Source organism: Brassica napus, chromosome C9, assembly GCF_020379485.1.
Source record: "Brassica napus cultivar Da-Ae chromosome C9, Da-Ae, whole genome shotgun sequence".
Lineage (NCBI taxonomy): Eukaryota > Viridiplantae > Streptophyta > Magnoliopsida > Brassicales > Brassicaceae > Brassica > Brassica napus.
Window position 1 is genome coordinate 50,094,593 of NC_063452.1, and position 19,545 is coordinate 50,114,137.

General features: G+C 34.4%; 3 protein-coding genes across 3 annotated transcripts; 2 read left to right on the forward strand and 1 right to left on the reverse strand.

Moving 5' to 3' along the window:
* The first annotated feature begins 4,982 nt into the window (after positions 1 to 4,982).
* Positions 4,983 to 7,951, forward strand: LOC106406103 (protein GRAVITROPIC IN THE LIGHT 1-like). The gene is made up of 3 exons (XM_013846694.3): positions 4,983 to 5,290; positions 6,145 to 6,294; positions 6,364 to 7,951. Exons 1-3 carry the CDS (start codon positions 5,244 to 5,246, stop codon positions 7,838 to 7,840), a joined length of 1,674 nt encoding a protein of 557 aa, XP_013702148.2. The 5' UTR covers positions 4,983 to 5,243; the 3' UTR covers positions 7,841 to 7,951.
* On the reverse strand, positions 7,950 to 10,647 carry LOC106406104 (mitochondrial uncoupling protein 2). Its single transcript, XM_013846696.3, has 9 exons — positions 10,294 to 10,647; positions 9,717 to 9,935; positions 9,573 to 9,651; positions 9,355 to 9,488; positions 9,184 to 9,282; positions 8,953 to 9,057; positions 8,405 to 8,479; positions 8,220 to 8,306; positions 7,950 to 8,123 (listed from the first exon to the last, which is right to left on the reverse strand). Exons 1-9 carry the CDS (start codon positions 10,372 to 10,374, stop codon positions 8,085 to 8,087), a joined length of 918 nt encoding a protein of 305 aa, XP_013702150.2. The 5' UTR covers positions 10,375 to 10,647; the 3' UTR covers positions 7,950 to 8,084.
* Positions 10,648 to 14,705: 4,058 nt separating this feature from the next.
* LOC125593036 lies at positions 14,706 to 19,340 on the forward strand. Its single transcript, XM_048768950.1, has 3 exons — positions 14,706 to 14,988; positions 15,078 to 15,296; positions 15,379 to 19,340. Exons 1-3 carry the CDS (start codon positions 14,878 to 14,880, stop codon positions 17,215 to 17,217), a joined length of 2,169 nt encoding a protein of 722 aa, XP_048624907.1. The 5' UTR covers positions 14,706 to 14,877; the 3' UTR covers positions 17,218 to 19,340.
* The last annotated feature ends 205 nt before the right edge of the window (positions 19,341 to 19,545 follow it).

The window sequence follows — 19,545 nt, forward strand, 5'->3', positions numbered from 1 at the left end:
GTTCGAGGATGGCTCCACAATCTGTTGATTTCATTTTGTCTCCTTTTATCTCTTTATTCTCTCATCTCGTTGCACCTTCATAGCTGATCACGTCTCTGGTGGCTCTCTCTTTCGCCATATATGCTACTCCAGGGTTGGATAGTGTTTTTCTGTATGTATGCTTTGTGCGCTTGGAAGGTTGTTTATGGTTTCAAGCTTGAGCTCTGATTTCTTGGTGGTTGGCTTCCATTCTTCCCCACTCTTGTTGTTTATCTTTTTCTCATGCGTCTCTTTGTGTAAGTGTGCGGAGTTAGTCTTTCGGAGCTTTGGTTTCTTCTATTCAGAGCTTTGCGATTCTTTGTTGGCATGGGCGTCTTTATGTGTTTGTTTAGTTTGTGACGTGCTTCTTACCTCTTAAGCTGGTGGTTGTGCTTCTGGTGCTTTAGGCATGTGTCGTCTTGTTTCGTGGTAACTTTGTTCATCCGATGATTATTCTTTCTCTAACCCATTTTTTTTTTGTTTTTTGCGCAGGTGCTTGATCGTGATCCTTTTTCTGACATCTGTTTGTTATAATCAAGACATTCTATGGTAAAATGAGATAAATTAGTCTTCTTTGTTGATATATTTTCAGCTCCAAACATTTATTAAGTTGGTGTTACTAAGGTATTATTCTTAATAGATTATCAAACTTTATACAATAATAGTTAGTGTGAAAAGATTAGAGAGTGCACAATTAGAAAGTATTTGGTCAAATTGCAATAATCTAAAAAAAAGACTTAAAATATAAAAAAATAATATGGATGACACGTATCGCAAAACCCCATGCCACTTGTCAGAAGAAGGGAAAAAGCCAACTTTATATATATATAGATATTCCAGGTGATCGAAAACACAAGTGTCTTTTGGATTTGATTAGTACAGTAAAATGTTAGAAAGTAAAACTAAAACACCCAACTGAAAAAAAAAACTCGAAGTATGACTAACTTTCTACCATAAACAAGATTCAGCTCAATTTCACTTGGAAGAAACTGAAACCAAGACATTGTTATTGTATTTCACTTGCAAAGTTGCATCCTGTTTAAATTAAATGTTGGATTTGTATTATGTGTCTTGTTTAGAATAGGAATTGTGTCTGGTAATCTGTATTGGAGGAAATTGAGAACTTTACACTATGACCTCTATTATTGCTTGAGGTTGAAGACTAGCTTTTTGAATTAGGAGCATTCAACATGTAGAGTTTTTGGAGCTTATATCTGAATTTGTAAGCAAGTTCTTATAAAAGGGAATATACAAATCTGCTAAAGAGAATGACAAGTACTAATTTTATAATTTTTTTCAAAGTTGTAAACCATGCCTAAGTTTCTGGGGTTTTAAATAAAAGTTTCTCTTTTTATCTACCTAGTTAGGTCTTTTTATGTTTTTTTTATAACACAAACTTTCATTCAAAATGTTATAACCCAGAGTTCAATACATTAGCTTCCACAAATAAGGCTTGTTTAGCAAGGGCATGAGCATCCTTATTCTTACTACAGTGGAACCATGAAAAGGAGATACATTCAACTTCTTATGTAGTCATCTACTTGAATAGCCCAATATGATATCACAATATGTGCATTAATACTTGTGTGGACGCAGAAAATAAAAACCTAAAAAGTAATAAGAGTAAAAAAAATGAGTGATTTGGGTGAATATACCCATTTAAGACTCACATTTGAAAATTGCCCTACCAAATTTATAATGCCAACTTGTCTACCATTTTGGCTCATAAGTGACGGTTATACCCTTCTGGAAAGCAGAAGAATCGTAGAAAGTCAGACATTGTGTCAAATGGATGATGTTTGAGTAGGTATCTATTGGCAGACGTGGGTTTTTTGCAGGAGGTGGTACAATAAAAAATTCTTTGGATAATGCTTCGATTTTCTATTGGATTTGATGAAGAATGTGTGTATATTATTAAACAAACAATTGTTACAGTTTGAATATTATTTATTAATCACAATTAATGACACTATTGCTTAAAATAAAAAAAAAAAAAAATATATATATATATATATTATTGGCTGAAACATTAATTTTAACTATCCAATGTAAAATAAATTGGTAACAATAAATAAATAATCTTATATACAGAAATCATTTAATATAAAACATTACATTCCAGTAAACAAATATATATATATATATATATATTAAAAAGATTTAAACATTACATATGTTAAGTTATATGTAAGCATGCTACGTGCATCGTTAACGACCAATAAAAAAGTTACCATTGATAGTATTGTGTTATTTTCAATAAATAAAGTTATCATATTTCGTTAGTTGATACATAATTTGTTATATGATACTTAATTTGTTAATCGATATATGATTTGATAGATAGTTTGTTAATTGATATATTGTTCAGTATATGTTCTCTTAGTCGATACATAATACAACAATGTATCAAATAGTATATTGACTATCAATACACGATAATACATTTCTTGGACATTTATCATCTTTGTATCAAAACATGTAGTATGTTGAAAATCTCTATATCGAATAGTAATAAATTAAGATATTTTTTAAAAAATTTGTAAATAAATCCCAATTAATCGTAGATTAATCTTCGATTAGTTGATTATTAATCTATTCATTACTATGCCCAAATCAACCACACCCGTTACGCTTAACGTAGTATCAAACCGTGGCTACACATAAAAGCGTTAACATAGTTGTATATGGGCATACGTTTAAAACACTATGCTTCATAATCATAGTATTTAAAGTCTTACGACTATGTTGTGTTATTAAGATACATAGTTGGTTAGTCGTTAGCAATACAATGACTAATTTTCGTGTTAGCAGGATACATCAAATGGTAACGGCCATTGATAATGTTAGTGGTTATTTAACTGTTCTCTGGAAGCAATAAGATATAAGTTTATGGTTAAGAAAAAAAATAACTATTGTATGTCTTAACATGTAAGTATAAACTTAACGAAAAATCTGTAACATATACATTTAGTGGATAGATTGATAAAATACAGTAACTGAAATACATATGTAATGTTCTAAATATTTTGGTGAAAAATTATAAGTTAATGTAAGCCTTAGCCGAATAGACATATATTTAACTGACATCCCGCAGTTGTTAACGCACATATATGACTAAGAAAATTAAATATATATACATACGCAAATGTATGTTTTAACGGAGGAGAACAAATTTTTGGTGATTGAAAATTGAAGGTGGATTGTGATTTAAAATTTAAAGAGGTGTGTTAGTTTGAGAAAATTAAAAATTTTGGTGATAAATGTAATATGTGAAGACTTACGATGAATTAGAACATAGAAAAATGAAAGAAGAAAGAGAGCTAAGAGAGTGTAATTAATTTTACGAAAAGAGAAAAGAAAAAGGCAAGAGAGTAGAATATAAGAAGAAAAAAAGAGAAAAAAAGTAGTAAAGACACATTTCAGAAGTTAATTTTTTCACATAAAAACAAGAATCGAGGGATACATAGGAATGTTTTATGGTAGCAGTCCACTAACCTGACGCACACACAGCTAGGTACTGACATAGGTAGGAGCAAGCTGAGTAGTTGTATAGGGTTAAAATCGGAATGGTTTATCTAGTTAGAGACACATGGACAGTTCACTAATTACTGTCCAATACGAGGGCAATGACACCAATTTCTGTAGAAAAATAAGAGAGAAAGAAAGACTGAAGAGGTCAGTCCAAGAAATATTGGTAAAACAGAAATGCATAATAACAGAGCTAATTTTTGGGGACACATCACTTTCTCTCCGTACCCTTTCATGTTTGATGTCCTACACCTTTGGACACACCCTTTCCCTCAGAATCGACCCTATATCATTAAGCATTACACCCATTACTTTATATTTTTCCCTTTAATCAAATACTATTATTGTCTTCTCTTTTTTTTTTAGGTTAACTATTCAGTAATTGATTTATATATAGTTTTACACCACTAGATCATCTGAAAAAATATGTAGTAACTTTATTGAAAATTTTCTACCTGGTTTCAATATCATCGGAAAATACTTAATTATACGCATACATATACTTTGTGTTTTAGCAAATGTGTGTATGAACAAGTATTGCATTCAAACTATAGCGGGCAAAAAGCCAAACAGAGTACTGGAATAAGAAATGGATAGGAATATATATTTGAAAATTCAAAGTTTCTGTCTTAGATACATTATTTACAAGTAGCATTTACCAACCTTAAACTGAAAAAAACTTTGCTCATCATTGTTTCTTCCGAAACACAATAAAAATGTTAGTACGTACAAAAAAAGAGAGCTAGAAGTGCATTTGTCCAAATTGCTGATTGGACACAAAGAAAGCTCTTCAATGGTTTCCACTTTTGTTTTATTGTATGAATAGAAAGTACTGATTAAACAAAATCTGAGTATACTTTTTAATTTCATAGGTCAAACTTGCAATCAGATTAATTAGGTTAAGAGGAATTCAAATACAATGAAAGATCGTTGAGAAAGTTTGAGGTTGCGTTGTAATAAAGGGAGTCAGATACCGGTACGTACTGATCTAGTGACGAAGGGAAGGGCTGACTCCTAATTTCAAAGAAACAAATATTTAACTTGTAAAGCAATCATCTTAACATAAACTAGGGCTAGTTAGTTGATGATCACCCATCCAAATTTTCTTTATAAAAATGGTGACATGTAGAAAAGAAACACAATATAAAGCAAATCATCTAACAAGAATTTTAGCAAAAAAAAAGTATTTGATTCTGCGTTTTTACGTAGATTGCTCAACCGAGTAAAAATATATTCTCTGTAAACGTTTCTTTCTCTTCAAATAGATTGAAACAATAGTTTTTGTTCCTTTTATTTTCTTATGGAGGACACAATAGAAAAAAGTCATGCGTTTCTGACTTACATTGGATAACATTTTTCAATCAAAATTATTTTGTCGTGTTTTGGAATCGCATTTTTATAATTATATGAGCGGCTTCTCATTCTGACTCCAATAATGATTCTAAATATCTAGTGAAGTTCATATGATTTGGAAGAACAAACTATACAAAAGATGTCGAAACATTATTTATTAATATCATTTAATAAAAACGTTTGATACTTGTCACATCAAAATCGTTTTTCTCTTCTTATTGGCCTGTTTCCCAAAAAAATTCAGCTGAATTCTCTATTTATTTGCCAAACTTTGAACCTCAGTTTCACATCTCTTCTTCTTCTTCTTCTTCTTCTTCTTCTTCCTCCTATATTGGAGAGGAAATATGTTGCCAGGCATACTGTTATGCTCACTTAATCCCAGGAATCACAGGTGAATACTCTACTTGATTAGAATACATATTTGTATCATTTTTCTTTGGAATAGTGTACTTGATTAATATACTTGTGTTGTTTTGATTCAGCATAATGCGTTTGTGTTGTCCAAAACGGTTTAACTGATATACTTATTTGGCTCTATCGATATATATTTTAATATATAATATAGTATAGTTAAAAAGTACAAGGATTCTCTGAATGATTTGGATTAAGGCAAGATCCATGATGTCATGATGACTTTATGGAATCATATCCTCGATCAATCAAGAGGGAAACAGTCAAATAGTACTAGTTATTCATTATTACTTAATAATGAATATTCCACTTTGACTTAGAATTGAGAGGAAACTTAAACATTTTTTTAAAAACAATTACAAAATTGACAAATCATAAAAAGTATGAACTGTATACTTTATTGTGTTTATGAATTAAAAACTCGGTTATATTTTCTTACCAATATAAAATTAATCTTTTGATTAAAAATGTATGTATATAAAACTTATTCTTGGACTAAAAAATGGGGATCCCCTAAAAATGTATGTATATAAAACTTAATCTTGGACTAAGAAACATGAAAGAGAACCAACCATGTGCGGGGGTGAAATAAAAAGATGTGGAAAGACCCAAAAACTTTTCCTAGGGGCCCAATAGCTTTTACGTCTATAATCAGGGGTCAAAGTGTAAAAGGCAAAAAGGGGTAATTCAGTAATTATTTAAGTCCTTTATTTGGCTCCACTCTCCACCGACTCTGAGAGAGCTTAAAATAAAGTAAACCAGACATCTCCGGTTATATCGGTCGTTGACCGAGAAAAATAGTGGCTTTTAAGTTAACTACCAGAGTCGGTTTAGTTCACTGTGCAGCAAGAAGAAGAAGAAGAGTGATAGAGAGAGCTTAGATACTGATCCCAAGGACATTGACTACTGGTACTCTGTTCAGTTCAACCGAGATCCTCCCAGATTCGCTCTTCGATCGGAGAACAACAATCACCGTTCTCGCAGGTAAGCTTCCGTCACCGGTGAATCTCCATTGATTCCGTAACGTTAAATTCATTGTTTGATTTTTTGCAGTGGCGAATTCTGCAAGGCGAAGAAGCGAGGAGAAATGGCGAACAAGGTCTCAAACTTCTCGGATCTGATTCAGCGAGTGACTGCTTCGTGTTTGCTCCATCCACTCTCCGCCGGCCGGCAAGATCTCGCCGCGAACCGCCGGGGAGAGTACGATTCCGAAGAGGAAGAAGAAGGAGAGATTCGGTACGAAGACGCACCGGAGAACGAGAATGGTGAAGAGGACGAGACGGTTAGGGGTAAGATCAGGAGCGGAGGGAGCGTTGTGAGTGTGGAGGCGGTTCAGGAGATGGAGATGGTGATGGAGCAAGTGTTCACGGCCGCTGCAGCTCTGAAGAGAGCTTACGTGGCGCTTCAGGACGCTCACTCTCCTTGGGATCCGGAGAAGATGCACGACGCTGACGTGGCGATGGTGGCTGAGCTGAGGAGGATCGGGACTCTTAGAGAGAGATTCAGGAGGATGAAGGGCGGTGGCCGGAGGAAGAACGACGGAGGCAGAGGATTGCTGAGAGAGGCGGTGGCGCCGTACGAAGCCGTCGTGAAGGAGCTGAAGAAAGAAGCGAAGGCGAAAGACGCTGAGATTGAGAATCTCAAGGAGAAAGTCAAAGCAATGGTCAACGGTAACGGTAACGGAGGCAAGAAACACCGTCTGCTTTCAAGCCGGAAAGTTAACTGCGCAACGCAAGTTGCTGTTTCTCCCGTGCCGGAGTTATTCGAGATGACGATGAGTCAGGTGAAAGAAGCTTCGAAGTCCTTCACAAGGATACTACTGTCTCTGATGCGAGCTGCGCGTTGGGACATTGCAGCTGCTGTTCGGTCCATCGAAGCTGCTTCAGCTGCATCAGACGGTGGCATGTCTACTACAGCTTCTGCGTTAGCTTCCTCTGTCCCCAACGGGCACGCGAAGTTCGCTCTTGAGTCTTACATCTGTCGAAAAATCTTCCAAGGGTTTGATCACGAGACGTTTTACATGGACGGAAGCTTGTCTTCTCTTATCAACCCTGATCAGTACCGTCGCGACTGCTTTGCTCAGTTCAAAGACATGAAGGCAATGGATCCCATGGAGCTGCTTGGGATCTTGCCGACTTGCCATTTTGGTAAGTTCTGCTCGAAGAAGTACCTTTCGATCATTCACAACAAGATGGAGGAGTCGTTGTTCGGGGACTCGGAGCAGCGGGAGGTGGTTCTTGCTGGTAACCATCCAAGAAGTCAGTTCTATGGAGAGTTTTTGGGGTTAGCCAAAGCGGTCTGGCTGCTTCATCTCTTGGCCTTTTCGCTCGATCCATCCCCGAGTCACTTTGAAGCAAACAGAGGAGCAGAGTATCACTCTCAGTACATGGAGAGTGTGGTGAGGTTTCCGGATGGCCGTGTTCCTGCGGGTCAGGTGGTGGGGTTTCCTGTTTGTCCAGGATTCAAGCTTAGCCATCAAGGGAAAGGATCGATCATCAAATCCAGAGTTTACTTGGTTCCAAGGGCGTAAAACGGTTTTATTGAGTTTACTCTTTGTAGTAACGTCATGTTGTTGTGTTGTTATGATAAATCTAGCTTTTGTAAGAAATAAAGAGACCGTTCTAATAAGTGTTTTAAAATTCGATAAGAATGTTTCATTATTAATCTAACTGACGAAAGTTCAGGTAACATAGAAGTGTATATATAACAATTCGACGTCTTATAACGAATAATGTAATAAGGTATATGTTCTTTTAGACGAGGGATCTGGGGAATCAATCTAACAATACTTCTCTTAGAAACACTTTCTTCACCTGTCACAGAGTAAATAGAAACAGAGAGAATAAGATTAAAGAGCTTTTATCATCATTAGAAAGTAAAAGAGAATACGGAGATGAATTCAAGTTTACTTGTTCAAGTGTGAGGAACATAACAACGTTCCAAGTTCCTAGCCGCGTAAAATTCGGGAGGAATCCTTTGTAGAAGGCCATAATCCCCTGTAAATATACCAAAACAGAGCACATATGATAGGTTTAGAAAGAGAAAGTGTTGTGCTACTCGAAAAAAGATGATTTGGTAAAAGATATCAATGAACCTCAGTCTTCATGGTTTTGATGAAGCAATCGATTGTGTTACGGTAAGTAGAGTCTCCCATCATTCTAGATTTCACCTGTGATCAACATACAAAATGAACCATGGCTGTTTCAAGTAAAATATACCAAATACATCATTTTTTTTTTCCAGTAAATCTAATTTCTCCTTTGGTTTGCTAAGCAAGAGGTCAGAAACATGAAGGTGGAAGACAGACACATCTGAGATGCCTGCCTCAATGTCATTTTCGAGGTAGTGCTATGTCTATTTATTGTCCATATACAAGTTGTTTTAAACAAAGGAGAGATACATGAGTTGTGTAAGAAGGTTCAATCTTTACCATCTAAATCAATCATAACTAGTGTCTTGTGTTTGTTCTTTTTAAAAAGTCGTTAGTTTACGCATTTAGCGCTATTGCTTCAGATCTATCATTTCAATCTCAAAGTAAATTTACATATACTAGCTACAAAAATTGATAGAGACAAGACGCTAAATGATCTTTGTATTCTTGTTGTTGTTTTATGTAATAGGGAAGAAAAACGAATGACTTACCACATCAACAGGAGAACCGATACAAACAGCAAAGAATCCAGCAGCTAAACCAGCTAGCAGATGAGTTAGAACACTGTCTCCAAATCCTGGAATTTTCATAATTGTCTGCATGTGTATACAAGTATTAAAACACAGACAAATGACTAACCAACACACAAGTAGATGCCAAACAGATCTTTATAAAACAGTAAATAAAACATTTTTAATGAGTTAAAGAAAATATCAACCCACCTCCTTGATTTGATCATAACTAGCTAGCTCTGCAGCGTTTACAATAGCATTCCTTGCTATATTAGGACCAAGCCCTGTCCACAGCGCACTAACTCCTTCCTGTTTTATAAATCAAAAGGCTATAACTCTCTATTAATTTTGACATTTTGATCAGAAGATTAGTTTACTAACCATCTTCACTATGGTGAAATAAGCGTCTACAGCTCCTGCATAACGCCTAGGAACCCCAGCTGGTAGTTTTCCTTCTGACTGAAGCCGAACTTTTACAAGATCGGTTGGATTAGCTACTATGATAGCTATAGCTCCTGTTGTCACCATAAGAGAAGATTCATTTTATTTAATGTCAAGCTTTCACTCAGATTATATTATAAATCAAGAACAGAACTCACCGGTTAACAAAGCTGCAAGGATCTTCTGATATAATGGAATATCCCCAATAAAGTCACTTCCAACCAAAAATGTCTTGACCTGGTGATCGATATTGTCATCAATAAGAGAGTACATAGAACAAGCAGTAGTAATGTGAGACTCACAGGCTCATATAAACCAATTCTTAAGCCACCATAGATACACTGACGATGCAGTCCTGCAATAACGCCTTTCCAAAGCCCAGAGATACCTTCTTCTCTTGCTATGGTAGAGAGAGTACCCAAGGAGCCTCTGTACTTGGGCAGATTATCACCGTCTCCGGTGGGGATCTTTCTTTGGAGCTGAAGCCTAACTTTAGCTGTGTCCAACGGCACGGTACATAACTGCAACATCAATCAATCAGGGTTGACTCAAGGAAGGCTACAACAAACATAACTGAAAACACACACATAAAAGTCATGTCTTTTGAACAAAAACGTTGAAATGTAAGTAACTCCCACAATCATTAATTAAAATAAGCGTCACGAAAATTTCAAAGGAAAGAAAAAGAAGCTACCACCTAGGATGGTCTAGTCTACAACTTAAAGTCTCTTAACTTTATCTAGATTGTTCATCAATAAACTAACTAACTAACTAAAGACTCTGACTTTCAATCTGCGAATGCTCTGCGTTGAATCAAATCCAATGAGAAAGCTAAGAGAGAAAATGATCATCTCGCACTAGATATATATATATATATACCTCTGCGAAACAAGCTGCGAAAGCGCTGCAAATGAAGGTTTCGAGAAACGAAATCTCGATCCTGGGGTTGAGATCCGCCATTGTTGTTGCTGTGTAAAGACAAGAGCGAAATCTCGGGAGCACCGACTGGGGGCAAATGAAGAAAGGAGCTAACTTTCTCCTGTAAATGATAGATTCTTAAAGATGGGTTCGATCAATGATTTAGAGTGGAAATGAAGATAAGTTCTTTTTCTAGATCAAGAGACGTTGCAATGGCGTCACGAATTCAGGAAAAACAAGTACAGAGTCTCAATCCATCGTGTCATGATGATTACTATTCCCACATTGTTTCTTTTTCTAATTTTTTTTTTTAATTTATTAAGGTCCCTTTTTTTTTTTTATCTCTGTTCTAATCAGCATTAAACACGTCGTTAGCCAATGATTAGGATATAGAAATTAGAGACCCTCCATCTCCTTTGGAAGGTTACTTGGAACGTGATCCAGTCAGGGCCTTTGTCAGTTTGTTGTCCCCGCTGACTGATCAAGGATCTTGTACGGCTCCATCCATGTGCCATGATGTCCCATGAGTTGCAAACCAATTGAAACCATGGTGACATAAGCTTCAGGTCTCGTGATGTCATAGCTTCCAAGAGCGATAAATAATCGGAATCCTACAAAATATATTTGATCTTCAACAGAAATAGAAAGAAAAAAAGTGAACTGCATAGACACACACCGCCTCGCCATGAATCCTTGAGAAGCATACCAACAACGTAAACAACACAGACACACGCAAATCTCATGAATAAGGCCATGCTCTTTTTTTTTTCCCTTTGCATTTGATGCAGCATCTGAATAGATATTTGGATGTTGCATCCCGAGATCGTTCATTCATATAGTTACTATTTGGATCTATATATAACATAAGTTCGCTGTTCGTTTATTTATTTATTTTGTAATAACATTTGAATACTTTTAATTAAAAAGACAAAAAAAGAGAATGATTTATATTATTAATAATGAGCTAATTATAATATTCCTATGAATATATTTAACTTATATTTGTAACAAAATAAGTTTAGTTTAGTTTTGGTTCGAAAATCGATTTTTGCGGTTTTGGTAGAAAAATTCAATTTTGTGGTTTTGACAAAAAATTGATTTGTCGTTTTCGGCAAGAAAAATCAACTTTATGATTTTGGCGGAAAACTTCAGTCTTACAATATTAGCGGGAAAAACTCAGTTTACGTTGGCACGAAAATTTGATTTTGTGATTTTGGCGAAAATTCGATTTTGGTTATGGCGGAAAAACTCATTTTGTCATTTTGGCAGGAAAAGTCGATTTTGAGGTTTTGGCGAGAAAATCCGGTTTGCGGTTTTAGCGAGAAAACCCAATTTTGAAGTTTTGGCGAAAAAACTAAATTTGCTATTTTGGCAGAAAAACTCGATTTACAGCTTTGGCTAAAAAAAAATCCAAAATTGTGATTTTTGCGGAAAGACCGATTTTGCAGTTTTGGTGGAAAAAGAATCTGATTTTGTCGTTTTGGTAGAAAAAATCGATTTTACGTTTTGGAGAGAATTCAAGTTTATGGTTTTGGCGTAAGAACTCAAGATTTGCTGTTTTGGCAAAAAAACAAGATTTGTGGTTTGGTGGAAAACTCGTTTTGACGATTTTGGTGAAAAATTCGAATTATCATTTTTACGAAAATCTTGATTTTGCGATTTGAGGAAAATATATGACTTATGGGTAATAGTATCATATAATAATTACAGTAACTAATTTAACTGATTATCTTTGTATTAAGGGTAATTAAGTTTTTTAGATTTTGAAATGCAAATTTTGCATCTTAACTCAATATTTTGCATCCAAAATATTTAGATTTTATAGATTATGCATCTAGATGTTGATACAATAGTATACAAACCAACAACATCTGAATATTTTCTTCTAGCTGTAGTGTGAGAATACAAAAACTATCAGAGCCTAAATCCTTGAAAAAGAACAAGAAGTAACGAAAGCCAGAAAGGGGGCACTAATCGAATATCCAGATTTTTTGAGGTATTCGTGGTCCATTCCGTTTCGTCCGAATAATCAATTATCCAATTTGATCGTCTCTGCGGCTACTCGGACATTCGACATCTTGACATCCAATTTTTTTTTATGTTTTAACGGACATCTGATTCGATCCGTATAAATAAAATAATGTTTTAAAACTAAAACTAAACAAATATTCCAAAATAATATAAAATAAAAATATTTTTTTATTACAAAAAAAAATTCGTTTACTTTTTAAAACTTTAATAACTAATATAATTAATTTAATAAATAATATATTGTAAAATTTATATAAAATATAACTTTTGTATGTAATTCTTTAAATACATGTATGTATATGCATATAACAGAGCGACTGGATATATGTTCTTAAGAATATTAGTATTTATGGGTTGTTTTGTTCTTTTATTAGTACTTCTTTTGCTTCACTTTTTCATTCACTGACCTTAAAATACATACTATATTTGGAGTGATTGAAGTTAAACATTAGTTTTCCTTTCTCTACAAGGAAATACATTCCGTCTTAAGCTAATGGTATATATCAATCAAATGACGTAGAACAAAAATTTTGTTTGATGGGAAGATTCCAGAAAAAGGCTCATGATAGCAAACTAGTTCTGTAAAAGAAAGGACATTCGTGAAGATTGTTATTCTTAGGGTAAATTTGGAGGAACCAATTAGTACATTCACTAAGTTCACCATTTTCTGCCTTCACCCTAAATTTAAAACTCATTAGTACAAAGATTGTTATTGTTAGGACGAATATCAATCAAATGATATGTAGAACAAAGATTTTGTTCGATGGGAAGATCCCCAAAAAGGCTCATTATAGCAAACTAGTTCTGTAAGAGAAAGGACATTCATGAAGATTGTTATTACTAGGACGAATTTGGAGAAACTCATTAGTACATTCACTAAGCTAATCATTTGTTGCCTTCACCCTAAATTCAATGTTTTTACTCTTAAAAGAGATAACATTCAGATCAGAAAATAGTTATAATAGGGAGGTTGAAGAGCAATCAATTCAGAAATTACAGAGAAAAAACACTTTTTTAGCATGTGTCCTTCTCAAATCGGTTTTCACTTCCTTCTCATTCAGTTTTCTAGTTTTAAAGTTTTTTTTTTCATTCTAAGAGGGATGTATTGAATTAAGCGTTTAGAAGATTTTGGAGTATTTTAATTTTGGTGAGTTTAGAGTGATTTTGAATTTATTTGAGTGGTTATAGTAAAAAAAAAAGAGTTTTTTTTTTAATTTGATTTGGTATTTTATAAATTTCATAATTTTCCAATTCTTGTTTCAATATACCCCCCCCCAAAAAAAGTAAATTGGAATGTTTTTGGTCAAACTTATTGTTGGTTCATGATTGGAGATTCTAGAAAGTTTATAAAGTGTACATTTGACCTTTTCTTATTTTTGGAAGAGTAGATATCATTTTTGGAAATATCACAACTGTCAAATGTATTAGAGGAAAATACATATGAATCCAGAAGCAAATCTTCTTCAAAAGAAAACAAATGTATTTCAGCACAAACATTATTTTAAAAAATTCAAGTAAAAATCTCATTCGTAATTGAATTTTAAAAAGTAGAAAGAAGTTTTTTTTTTGAGAAAAAAACACATATTTATCTAGCTATTTTAAATTCTGACTAAATTAAGTGATAAATATTTTTTCATCAGTGAATTTTTTTATCTTATCTAGTAATTATAAAATCTGATTGGCTAGCTAAATTCCATTGGATTTGTAATTGCAGCAATTGTATTTTTGTCATTTGTGAAATGTGTTAACTTATCTAGTAAGTATAAATCTGATTGGCTAGCTAAATTTCATTAGATTCGTAATTACAGCAATTGTGTGGACTGAAAAGTTTTTATGATATTTTCCCTATAAGGAGCCTTTGATAAGAAAAACAAAACATAAAAGCTTGGATGTGTATTCAAAGTCTGTCTAAGCTTCAAAGAAAAATTGTCTTCTCCTGTCTCCAACTTTCCTCTCTTTTCTCGGTGATCGTCAACTTTTCTCATTTTGTAAGTCTCCTGTAACTTCTTCCATCAACAACTCTTATTAATCTCTATGTTTTGCTAGTGTTCGAGGAATCTTTACACTGCTTCTCTTTGTTGTCTTTGTCATTGGATTCAAGTTCTTTTTGCAACCTTTAAACCATTTTCTCTAGTCTTTTGATTGGGTCGGGTGTGTGTGTGTGTATTCTGACGATCTCAAATTACGTGTTCGACTCAAGCAAATGGAATGAAAAGAATTGTTTTTTTTTTCTGATCCCATGCATGGTCATTTCTCTATATCTTCTCGTGTGGTGTGATCCTTTGTGTGTTTGGGGGGGGGGGGGGGGGGGGGGGGTGGGGGGGGGGTGTTAATCTCTTTTGTTAATGAAATTATATGTGTGATCAGATCTGCTTGGTTCAAAGCAATATGCTTTTGTAGTCTCTATGATTTCATGCAAACGAGAACTATCGGTTGTTTTTTTTTTCCTGATGTTAAATCTCATATTTAGGCTTATTTGTTTGGTGTTTTGTTGTTGTTAGGTGACTACAACCCATGAGAGATCTAAATCCAATGAGTTCTTTTGGTAACTCGCCTGTTATGTGCAGCTGGTGCGGAATTCATATTGCACACCATCAATGGCGGGAGCATGTTCAAGTTTGTCATGTGAGTTTGTTACCTATATTTACGTCAAAATATATAAATGGTTGTTTATTATTCTTCTCTATATAACTTTTGTAATAAATGGCTTTCAGGGCGCTTATAATCATGCAAGTGTTGCTATGGCCACCACTCAGGCTAGCATTGCTATGGCCACCTCTCAAGTCAGTGCTCAGGGCCATGGTGTATCTGCTGCAACGTTGACTCAAGGGCAATGGTATCAACAACCATATCAACAGTACTACGAAAACTATATCGGAGACTACATGCAACAACAACCGATTCAATGTCAAAGTTTTGCTCCACAAAATCAAGTAATCAATATTTATGTAAAAAATATATAAATGCTTGTTTATTATTCTTATCTATATAAATTTTGTAATAAATGGCTTTCAGGACGCTTATAATGAGGCAAGTGTTGCTACGGCCACCACTCAGGCTAGCATTGCTATGACCACCTCTCAAGCTAGTGCTCAGAGTCATGGTGTATCTGCTGCAACGTTGACTCAAGAGCAATGGTATCAACAACCATATCATCAGTATTATGAAAACTATGTCGGAGACAACATGCAACAACAACAACTGATGCAACTTCAAAGTTTTGCTCCCCAAAATCAAGTAATCTATGTGCAGGTGCAGCCACGGGTTCATCATGTTGCTCAAACCGATCACTCTCAGATGCAACCTCAACCACAGGTCCAATCTCAGAGTTTAGCTATGCATCAACCTCATGATGCATTTTCATCACCTAAGGACAACAATGTTCAGGATAGTCTGGCACAAAACACTATTGGTCAGTGTCAGTCAAACCATCCACATGCATCTTGGACTGGTCTGAACCCTCAACCTAACCAGACAAACCAAGTTGAAGCTCCCCCAAACAATATGTTTGAGTATCATGAAGATCATTTTGCTGAACAGGTAACACATGTTCATCCACCTCAACCTATTATTCTTATTCAAAAACAACAGCCTTTGATACCAAGTCAACTAACGAGAGATCAATATACAATGCAACAGGTGCTTAAGTATGGAGGAGCGTCAGTCCCTGAAAGCTCATATATGCATTCATTACATCAACTAATTTTGTCAAATCCTTCATTGCCGCAACAACAAACAGTAGCATCAACAACTGATGTCGTTCATAATCAGATGCATCAGGAAGGCCCTTCCTATAATCTCGATATAGCTCTGCAGGAGCATCAACATATTCCTACAATTCTTGGGGTTCAACCAAACATGAACCATTTTTCCGCTACTGCACCGCAGGTGGGCTTAGGACATGCTGCACCGAGCTTGCAAAGGATCCCAAAGCAGGTACATTGGCCACCTTTGGGCCCAGATAAAGTAATTCATATATATGGAAATAAAGATGATGAAGCAGTTATGGAGGGTTCAATCTCTGATTCAACCAACGATTTATATAATGTGTTACGTGCTGCTGAAGAAACTACAATTAATTTTGATCATAAGCATAAAAGAAAGCTTACTGAGGCTTGTGATGAATCTGTCCACCAATCAAAGATTATTGTGGAGGGCAGTGAAATAAAAATTGGGCCTCTAGGCAAGCAAGTGATGGAAGAAAATGTTGAAAATGACTGTGAAAACCTGGGTAAGAGTCTTTTAGTAGATGTTGGAAATGGTTGGGAAGACCTAGGTAAGAGTATTTTAGTAGAGAAAAAAGGCCTAAACGATGATCCTTCTCTGGATGGTACTCTACTAACGAACCCTAGTCTGTTAGACCAAGATGGACCTCCACAGCTGAGCAATCTTCCCCAGCATTACCTCACGATTTCTGAAAAATCTAGAGGTCGTTCTGCAAAATCATTGGATAGAGTATTTGACCAGAGATCATCGGTTAGGAGTCATGAAAAGCATGAGACGGGTTTCGAGCTAAGACCTACTTTAAGATCCTCTCAGCCTTCCATGGACTTGGGAGAAGGACAGTTCAGACATGGACCAAGAAATCCTATACGTGAACACCTTGGGATGCCTTCTCATGGATATGGGCCTTCAGGGGATAGATTTGCTTTGCATAGGAGTGAGTTTAAAGGTCTTGGAAATCTTCAAATAGGAGAGAAGGTAATTGCTGGTGATAAGATTGGAGCAGTGGATAGTAATAATGGTTTTAGGCTTGGAGATGTTGGATCTCAGAGTAGATATACCTTGCAAGGATATCCTGGTGATGATGTCTCGTTTCCAGTTAAGGTTTTAGTATTTAAATTTGCCTCTTAATCTTTTTTTTTTTTGCTGTGTCTCCACATTTTCAAGATATTTTAAAAACTTGCTTTTCATGTATCTAATTTGTATTTCTTTTCTTTTTAGGGAGACTGGGCGACAAAACCTTTTGAGGGTTTAGATTTTCACTCCCAGACAAAGAAGCATCAACAGAAGTCTATGGATATGGTCTCCATGATGAAGCATAATGAAAAGAAACATAAAATGTATGTCTTTAAAGCTATTTTACATCAAGCTATCATGAACTTATAAATTTTAAGTTGACATGCATTTTTTGTTTGTTTGTTTGTTTGGTTTATCTGCTAGGGCTCCTTCGGGCTCTTCTCAATTTGGTAATCAAAACAAAAATGAAGAAGGCAGATTGAAAGGTTCAGGAGAGAAAGAGGAAAACCGGTCCATTGTGCATCATCCGTATTAATAATTTGGCTAAAAACTGCTGGTGAACATTCTCCAGCACCTCCTATCATATCAGACTTTTTTTTTTATTTACAACTATCATATCAGACTTTTTCTTATTGACAACTATCATATCAGATTTTATGCAATATTTTTACTAAGACATTATGAAATTTGAGTCATAAGTTTCTGTTTACTTCTTGTATCTCCATACTATGTAGTTACAGCTTTTTGTTAAGGTTGTCATTATCGAGTGAACATGGATTTTCCTTCATATTTTTAACTTGCATTGCATTATAGTAGCATGAAATACTTAATGCTTCGGTATGCTATGTGGTAGTAAAAAAATTACATGTCCATGCGAACTAGCTAGGGTGTCAAAATATCTGCGAACAGTAAGCGATCAAGTCGGTTGGTAGTGATTGGGCAGATGCCAAGTTATGAGAGACCTTGATTTTGACAGTTAACCTAAGTAAAGAAACAGTATATGTGACCAAGCATATTTACACAATGAAACTAAAGAGCTCCAGTCTATAGTACTACATGGTTTTTTTCTTTCCTGCGGAAAGTGGATAGATAAATATATAATTATATATCTAATAAATGAAATCTTGATTTCTTTTTTTTTCTTCAGTCCCCACGCAACCCTTGTCATATTGCTACCCATAGAATTTACAGGTATCACAAATAATGTACCAGATCAATTATACTTGTTATTCAGACCCTATTCTTTAATTAGTAGCTTGTGCATGTTCCACATCTTTCCCATACAAATTCTACCACATTTGGAGTTTGTGGTGTGCGTATTTTGTCGCTGATTTATAAATAACACATTACCTCGATTTATTGTTTTGGCAGAAACAATAACTAATTTAATTGATTTTACGATTTGACATGATTATATAATTTTAAGGTTAATAATATTATATAATAATTACAATAACAAATTTAATTGATTTTTATATTTGTATTAAGGGTAATTACGTTTCTAGATTTTGAAATGCAAATTTTGCATCTTAACTCTATATTTTCCTGCATCTCAAAAATCTAAATGTTACAGATTTTGTATCTAAATGTTGATACAAAAGTTTACAAACAAACAATATCTGAATAGTTTCATCTAGATATAGAGTTTGGATACAAACGAACATCGCTTAAACCCCTGAAGAAGAACAAGAAGTAATGCAAGCCAAAAGGTTGTGCACAAATTGAATATCTGAATCTTTTTGAGGTATTCGTGATCCAATCTATTTCGTCCAAATAATTAATTATCCGATCCGAGCTGTTCCGCAGCTATTCAGATATTTGGTGTTTGATATCTAATTCATTAATATTTTAATTGGATATCTGATTTGATCAATATAAATAATTTAAAAAAAAACTAAAACTAATAAAATCTCAAAATAATATAAAATAATTGTACTTGATTATAAAATAAAATTGATTTAGTTTTATAACTCTAATAAGTTAAATAATCAATTTTATAAATAAAATATTTAAAACTTATATAATATATAATAATTATATAATTCATTAAATACAGGTATGTATATGCATGATCGACCGAATATTCATTGTTAAAATATTAGTATTAATGAGTTGTTTCGTTTTTTTACGTATAGTGAATATTAATATGTGATTTGCTTCGTAGAGTAACAAAATCCATTTTTTTGTTCGAATCAAAACGGATAATTAACCAAATCAAAATTTTTTGTTCAAATTTTTTTCACAACCCTAGTAAGCCATATATGGAGAAATTAACACACCATTTTCATTCACATTTAAAGAGTTCATTCCATTCACTGACCTTAAAAAAACCTTATTACATTTGGAGTGAATAAAGTTAAAAATTACTTTTCCTTTTTCTACAAGGAAAAATATTCCGTCTTAAGCTAATGGTAGATATCAATCAAATGACATGTAGAACAA